At 33.7% G+C, this 8,575-nt stretch overlaps 2 protein-coding genes across 3 annotated transcripts; one reads left to right on the top strand and one right to left on the bottom strand.

Annotated features, from left to right (window-relative positions):
• Positions 1 to 524: 524 nt before the first annotated feature.
• Positions 525 to 2,156, bottom strand: LOC108688455 (solute carrier family 35 member E3-like). Of its 2 annotated transcripts, none has more exons than XM_018194720.1 (5): positions 1,307 to 2,156; positions 1,039 to 1,191; positions 872 to 954; positions 660 to 798; positions 525 to 593 (listed from the first exon to the last, which is right to left on the bottom strand). In XM_018194720.1, the coding sequence occupies exons 1-5, from the start codon at positions 1,796 to 1,798 to the stop codon at positions 525 to 527; spliced, it is 936 nt and encodes a 311-aa protein (XP_018050209.1). In that variant the 5' UTR covers positions 1,799 to 2,156. The 2 variants fall into 2 exon arrangements, with proteins under 2 accessions (XP_018050209.1, XP_018050210.1); XM_018194721.1 differs by having other exon boundaries at positions 551 to 608.
• A 525-nt stretch (positions 2,157 to 2,681) lies between these two features.
• LOC108688404 (nuclear pore complex protein Nup160 homolog) lies at positions 2,682 to 8,506 on the top strand. The gene is made up of 12 exons (XM_018194650.1): positions 2,682 to 2,839; positions 3,314 to 3,627; positions 3,715 to 3,832; positions 4,047 to 4,576; positions 4,655 to 5,455; positions 5,549 to 5,979; positions 6,081 to 6,302; positions 6,430 to 7,112; positions 7,200 to 7,553; positions 7,632 to 7,814; positions 7,910 to 8,076; positions 8,255 to 8,506. Exons 1-12 carry the CDS (start codon positions 2,755 to 2,757, stop codon positions 8,504 to 8,506), a joined length of 4,140 nt encoding a protein of 1,379 aa, XP_018050139.1. The 5' UTR covers positions 2,682 to 2,754.
• Positions 8,507 to 8,575: the final 69 nt, after the last annotated feature.

Genomic DNA, 8,575 nt, shown 5'->3' with positions numbered 1-8,575 from the left:
ATATTATATATTATTACATATATATATTATTACAAAATTAATGTGAATTTTTAGATTGAAAAAGTAAATTAAAAAAATAAAAAATACTTATAAGAACTAACACTAGTAGATTATGTGTGTACATAAATTTACTTTGTATATCTATAATTGCATAAAATATGAAATATAATCAAAATCAATAAGAATTACTATACAGGATTATAAAGAAATATAGTCAATAAAGCTTACTTTTTTCTATGAAAATAAATTTATGTATACATAACAATCTTCTAGTGCTGCTTCTATAAGTATTTTTTATATTCATTTGATTTATATATACATTTAAGTTATACAATAATCAATCTTCAAGATCATCATATAACTCATTTTGTCAGTGAGGAATCATTTAAACAAGTTCAGAAATAATAAATAAATGTTTATTGCAGTGTACATTTCAGTGACTTACAAAATTTATACATCATTAAGTACTACGATTTGTTTTTCTTTTTTCAATTCTTTTGATTCTATCTTAGCCTAAAATAGAATCATACTTTATATAGAGGTTTTGTTTCTCCATCTTCAAACTCTGGTATTATCGTCTGGTTGTCTTTCATCTAGAAGGGAATGTTCTATTGAATACAAAGTATGAAGATGACGAGATGTACAAAAGCTGGACTTACTTTGACGTGAGCATATAATATAATTCCCACTAACGTTAGAGTTATACCTATGACTTGATTTATCGCTAATATTTCATGGAAAAGTAACGAGCCTCCCAGCAGCAGAAGACAGAATTTGGAATGTCCAACCATATTATATCTGAACATCTTGTTAAAGAACATCTTGTATTATGTGCAAATTTGTATATCTCGTAATATTAATGTAAGGATACGTTAAAGGCGAGGTCTTTCCTATGATCCAGTAAGACGTTAAATTCACAAAGAAAGCAACTACACCTGATAGTATCACCATGATCTATAAATAAAGTACAATATGATCATTTAATTTTGTGATCTCAAAAGCTTCTCAGATCTATCTGCTATTGTTTCAGAAACATACCATATCCAACAATGACCACTTGTGCGTGAATGTCTGTCCAACAGGCTCCAAAATCGGGACAACAATTAACAGCATAACAGCAGATAATGGTGCTTGATAGAATAACAATTGCATTGGATCCATCTGAAACTCTTTCTGCTTTCTGTTTATCATCTGTAAGAAGCAATAAAAAAAATAATCAGTATCTATATGTATCTAGAATTTATATATAATACATAAATTCTGACTTTCTTATTTATCAAAAATAAGAAATAACAATAGGACATACAACTTGATATAGAGACGTTACAAATACTCCCAGCGTTGCATAGATGGTTCCAATAACGTTGAATTGTATGTCATAATAAAAATTGACTATGACTCCCAGTGTAATCGGTATCAGGGTCAGCTTAACAAGTATACCAAAATGCTTTCTATAAAATATCATCTGCATTACTATCACGCAGGGTGTCGTTAACATTTTTGCCACCTGATAAGTCCCGACTGTATTGTGAGCCAAACTCAGATTCGTTAAAACGACAAATCCGCAAAATGTCATGGCAATGAACACCATTTCCTTGATGTCAATACTTTTGACGCAAAAGACATCTAGCTTTTCACAGATTATCAAGCCGATGAATGTCATAAAGAAATGTATCATGGACAATGTGATATTCGGAAAGCGGGTATGAATGTAGAGCCATTTGTTGAGAAGCACAATTATAATTGAGAAGGCTATATTTAGCGTCAAGTAAAACGCCGTGACCACCTTTTTATTCATCTTTTGTAGAAGCCTGATAATGCTATCGCTGCGAAAAATCAGTAATTCCGTTAACGATGACTTTTAAGACATTGTTACATCTTGTACGAGTATACACAAGAATCCTGACTGCAATGAATCCTGGCTAGAGAATCATAATAATAATACTATTTCATTCAGGTTCATTTATTGCTCCATCCAACAATCACATAGTTCGTATATATCAAATGGTGTGCCATGTTCGAGTGTCTCGAGCATCCGCTATCACTTGGCAATCATTTAACATTTCAGTTTTAGACCATTTCAGACTAATTGATTAATTCCACCATATGATAGACTGCGATAGACGTTATGATCACGGATTGCTTTGAATTCGAAATACTCCGAAAATGGCGAAAGTTAAGCTGCCGTATTTCTACGCCATCTGGAAAAGTAGACAAATTTTTGAAACGAAAATTCATGATTATTACTCGATCGGTCATGTAAATTTGAGTTTGAATATTAATTTTTTTTTTCCAATGATTTTATACACTTTGAGATAACTAAATAAAAATTGGTGTTTAATTAATTTATTTATTATGAAAGAGGAAATACAAAAGATTAGATTCATAATCAATTTTTATCTTTAAAACTATCTCTTAAAAATAATCTTAAAATGTCATTAACCAATCAAAGAACTATATTAGCATCTTAAGACATTACTTAATTAAGACAGTCTTAAAATAAGAACCGATTATAGATACAATACCTTACATTCTTATTTTATATTCATACTTTACATGATGGTCGAGAGGGCGCAAACGATATTTTTCAATCATATTTGTTGAGATCGCCTTTAATAGTATTTTTCGTCGATGACATAAGTTGAAACACGAGGCGAGCGCCAAAAACCGTTCGATAACCGCTCAAGTCGGCGGTTTTTTCTGTAATGTAAAGTGATAAACTCGTTTTAGTGTCTCTCTGCAAAGCATTGGAACATGATAGAGTTCCCGCTGGGATATCGTGAAGTCGTGCCGGATCAAGCTCTGCCAGAGAAATGGAAAGAGATCACTCTGAACACAGGTAACCGTGTTCTAACCTCCTCTAGCCGGAGTTCGCCCGGCAAACCAAAATTTCACTCACGACGTCACATAAAAATGCTTTGAGGAACTATCCGTGGCGACGTGCAAGCACAACGCTCGCGGAATAATGTATTGTGTAACATTTGCAAGTTGAAGTATCATTTTTGTATCGTCTAACCTCTCATTTATTGCCCATTCTTATGTAAATTGATTTTGGATGCTATAAATCAAGTGGTACACGTGACTGACTCTAAATTTATACATACGTCAAACATGTATATCAATTTACTGCGTTTTGATAAAATTACATAATTTTAAAATTGCACATTTATTAACTGTTATATTAATTATTATTATATAAAATTTTATAAGAAATTGTATAATATATGATAAAAATTAATTGCATTATTATTATTATGGTTGGTATTATTGTTATTAAGAAGAGAAATAGCTAAAAAGAATCTTATTTTTATAGGCGGAAGCCAAAGTACATTGCAAGATATAAAAGTACCAGAGAGAGCAGGTGGCTACTCATACAAAGATTCTTCAAAGTATTTCACTCGTAATCGCTTTATTTATTGGCGCATTTGCCATGATGTACTTGAATTAGTGGAACATAGTTTGGACATTAATCTTGCCAACTGTCGAGTGAGATACAAATTTACAGACACTCCAATTCTAGATGGAATTTCTATTCATGAGACAATCAATTCTGTCATTATCTTGATTGTCACTGTTTCCAGTGTCCACAAGCTTTTCTTTTCTCACCCGGATAAAATTCATAATCAAGTATGTCTGAATTTTACTACTTGTTTTTATAAAAAATTGTATATCTTGTTATAAAAAATTATTTTGTTAATATTTACTTTTTTCAAGGAAAATCTATTGGGAACATATACTGATCTCAGTGTACAATCTATATTTAGCGAAGCTTCTGTACAAAATGCTAGAGATCCTCATACATTTCATATTATTTCTAACGCTGGAGCCACAAGTAAGCATGCAGATTATTAATGTTTTTTAACAAGAGATATAATGATACAGTAGTTATTTCATCTCTGTTTAAACAAGGATGTAATGATTCATTGTGTTACACTGTATCTCTTATTGGAAAGCATCCTATAGCATAATACGGCAATAATAAATTCAATTTTGTCACTGCTAAATAAATATATTTACCAGGCATTCACTTAACAATTTTTTTTCAGACTCCCCAGTGCCTCATGCAGCAGCGTCATGGCTTACGTTGCCACAGGAAGAGGCACTGTTTGCCCTTGCATACAGTTCAGCCACTATATTACTCTTGAGACTCGATGCACTTACAGGTCTCGTGCACACCAGTGAACTGAAACAAGATTCGATAATGCCCAAATTTTTAAGTGGCATAGCCACTGCCTTTAGAGGTCGTAATACCGAAGCTTACGTGGCTATGTCTCTTGTTATACATAGTTACGATAGCGATACATATCTATTTGCATTATGTCGAGAGGGCAATCTACGTGTATGGTCTTGCAACAAGACACAATGCGTAGCTGTAACAGATGCAGCTACTGAGAATCGTGTTGTATCTCAAGGTGCACAAGGTCACGTCTTACGGAAAGTGCTGGGCAACGATGACGAATTGTATCTTGGAACTTTCTTAAAATTTGGCACGGGATGTGAATTCAGCATTCTGAAGCCTGTGCAGGACAACGGCATGTTCAAATTTATTAGATTATGTACATTATATGCTCCAGACGTAAGTACTTTATTAGCTTTTCTTTCTATATATTTTACTGTGATAAGAGCGTAACGAATTTGTATTATTTGTACACAGCAACATTTGGTAGATTTTGCATTTACGCCAACTAGATTGTGGGCAGTGTGGAGAACTGCGGACATGGATGCGATGGCAGTGACGCATGCACAATTACCGTTAACGCATCGCATTAAACCAGAATGGGAAACTGCAATTTTAGAACCAGCGCGTGACAGTGATTATATTGCAACTGATGAACCTGGACTAGATCCAAGAGAGGCATACATTAATTACATTTTTCATCCTGGAATGTTTTCGTTGGCAGACATCACGAAAGCTCTCAGCATCTACAGGAGATCCAATGTTGTAGCAGATATGACTTTTTCACCAGCCGTTTTAAAAGAAAGAGTATGTATGGCTGTAGAGGCTGAAATGCAGGCAGAAGTGATGGATTACGTGATTATGGATGAAGATTATCTCGAAATCGCTAATCGATGTTGGTCGAAATTCTATTCATGCGTCGTCCAATATCACGCCAATGGTACTCGTCCTGTAGGTCTACTTCTATTACCGAGCGTTTACGGCGTTGTGTTATTGAAGAAGTCCTCGTTCTCATTTTTGAGACCTATGGAAGCTTTAGAACATCTGGTGCTTTGCAACAATAAATCCTATATTTCTCGATTCAAGACAACGCCCATTCTATCGCAAGATGAAGACACATGTCAAGATCTAATTACATTAATGTCCGCGTTAGTCTTGTTAGGAGAACAGTTATCTGAAGAAACTAAAACGGAAATCGAGAGAGAATTGTATCATTTAAGAAGTCCAGATATCATAATTGATGATTTGCTATCAAAACTGTTAGAACCTGACGATCCAGTGAGTATTTTAATTAATTTTTACTCTATTTTTCTTTATGCAATGTACTCTTATGTAATATATATATATATATATATATACTGTTACAAATAGCTGTCGGATTTTGACTTCCAATCAGAACTCTGTCATAAACTGAGTCATGTTAAAGATATATCAGGAGCTATGGCCATGTTGTTGGAAGCTTTAACATATGATCTTGGGCAGCCAAATAAATTGCAATTTGAAGATGACCATGATACTTCGAAACTTTTGTTAAATGTCAATCATTTATTTGGCAGTCAGCTAGGAATTGCCACGATAGCGGAAACCATAACACAAATAGCGCTTCTGAGATTTTCCATTTGCAGGGATTTATTGATACTGCAACAACTCATACTACTTCGTCCTGAGATATTTAATTCGAGATCTTTACATACTATAAGATCATCGTTAGCACCGAGAACCGTTGTACTTACTCAAGCTTACTATGTCGTTACATGGCTATGCGAATCGACAGCATTGTACACACCTTCACAATCATTACTGTAAGTCTTATCATTTTATATTATAATAAATATAAATTTATTTCTGGCCTGATTTAAACAGCAACATCAAGATCATGTTAAAGAAGATTACAAAATTTCAGCGAATCCAGTTCTCAACGTCTTTCAACTCTTAAACTCGCTGATTCGCGAATTAATGTTGGACAGAGGCAACATCGATCTCTCTCACTATTAGAATTGTTTATTCATAGCAGCGGTGCAAAACACGCTCATATTTTGATGGCTCAAGCGAACATGGACCCAACAACTCTGATACCTTGGCACTACAGTATGCTAACGCATGTGACGCTTATCGCGCAACTTATGTATCCTTTAATAACAGTTTCAATTTTTGATAGACATAATTTTTGGATCAACGATTTTTTTATGTCAAGTTCAAATAATTCAAGATTTATGTTTGTTTCTATATATTTTCTTGAACGATGCAATTAGATGGCCGATATCTGGAAATTTTATCTTCCCTGAATGGCTACTCTCCAGTTGCCAATTCCTGCTTGTTCAAGAATATGTGAGACTTCTGAATACATGGTGCGAGTGGAATAGCGCTTCGAGGAAATTTATATTAGCAGTTGCCTTATTAGAAATGGGAGAGATGCAAAAGGCATGCGATCATTTTCTTCGTGCTTCCGACGGGATATTGACTGATCCGTTTTTAGTAGATGCCTTACTCAATTCTAACGTGACATCGAGAAATAGGGATTTGGTTTATTATTATCTGAAAGTTATCAAATTATTTGAGGAGCACAATGCGTCCGACTGTATCATAGAAATCGCTGAAACGGCCATAACAAATGCGGATGCAGATGATCCGAATTTGCCGACACTTCATTCCATAATATTCGCACAACATTTAAGTTTAGGTCATCACGCGGAAGCTTATCATTGCTTGAACGCGAATCCAGATCCTGTACGCAGAGTGGACTGCTTACGGCAATTAGTTGTTACGTTGTTCGAAAAAAAATTGTTGATAGATTTAATTTCTTTTCCTTATATCGATATGTATGAGGATCTCGAGAGAATAGTAGAAGGCAGAGCCAGAAGCGTTGATCTTATGGAAAACAATTATTATAATTTTTTATATAGTTTCCATATCAATAAGCAAAACATGCGGAAAGGTAAGTTTCTTGTTCTGTTACTGAGCATATATATATATATATATATACACATATTATCAGCTATAAACTTTTATTATATTTTTACAGCCGCATCTATAATGTACGAACAAGCTATGCGTTTGAGTCAAGAACCTCACTCTGCACCAATTATAGCGAAGCAAGCACAATGTCTACTAGCGTGCATTAATGCTTTACATCATGTAAGTGAAAAGTACAGGTGGATCGTAAGGCCTGTAATTGATCAGAATATCTCTAGCGAAATGAACTCGTCGAATCTACAAAAGAAAAGAGATATTGATGGTAAAGAGGTTTTGCATTATAAGATAAAAAAACAAGTCGAAGTACTCGAACTGGATGATATCAAAAAGGAGTATTATATAGTAGATGCAAGATTAAAAATATCGAAAATAAATTCAGAATTGCATATAGTTGCACATACTGGTAAATGTCTCTTAACTGTGTAATTTGTCTTTATGAAGAAATCGACCGAAATTTTATATATATATTCATATATTTCAGAACTTTCCGAACTTATCGTCACTTTATGTAGCATTGGCTTATACGCAACAGCGTTACATTTATGCGATGTATTTAAAATTAGTAAAGCCTCTGTACTCAAAAGTTTGACTTCTCAATGCATCAAATTGAGTCAACGCGAGGATCCAAACGCCTGGGATTGGCTAATACAAAATGATATATTCGGTATGCATAATTGTATTATAATTTTGCAAACTAGCACTGCAGAACGATATTTTTTTCAAGAGCTATATACATATGTAACAATAATTATTCTTTAGATATTGGAATATCTAATACAACCATTACAAATACTGCTTGGAGATTGTTAGAGTACTTCACATTGAAGCACGAAAAAAGTGATAATTGCGAATTACATAAGGCCGTTGCACAAAAATTATTGCAAGATGGAGTTTTTCTACCACAATGGTTATTAATATCTTATAAAGTAAGTACTTAATCAAATTTATATAGTATTTGTATTTCTCGTCCTCCTCCTCTTCTTTAGTCCTATTACTCATGGCCAAGCGTGATGACTTCTCTCATATGCCTGTAGTATGCACGCTGATTGTAGTCATAATATTTCTATGTTGATAAAATATTTTATTTACATTAAAATATTATAGAAGCGAAATGCGTCAGAGCTTCTCCGTCTCATGCTAAATACTGGTCGATTAGTGGAAGCCAGCGACTTAGCGATAGATTACATTAACGCGGTATTAGGTAGCGGTAAAGAACATTTTGGTCTTGAAACACCATTAGTAGCTACCGCGCCACCTGTTTGGTTACCGCTTAATACTATAGAAGTATTATTAAGTGAATTACGGCACTTGAAAGATGACTCAGCTCATGCAGAGGTAAAGTATATATATTTTTAAATATATATATATATATATATTTTTTTAAATATATAATTTTAAAAATATATAATTATTAAATATATAAAT

This window comes from Atta colombica, unplaced genomic scaffold (genome assembly GCF_001594045.1).
Source record: "Atta colombica isolate Treedump-2 unplaced genomic scaffold, Acol1.0 scaffold233, whole genome shotgun sequence".
Lineage (NCBI taxonomy): Eukaryota > Metazoa > Arthropoda > Insecta > Hymenoptera > Formicidae > Atta > Atta colombica.
The sequence above is the reverse complement of the archived record's forward strand: the minus strand, read 5'-3'. Positions and strand labels throughout refer to the sequence as shown.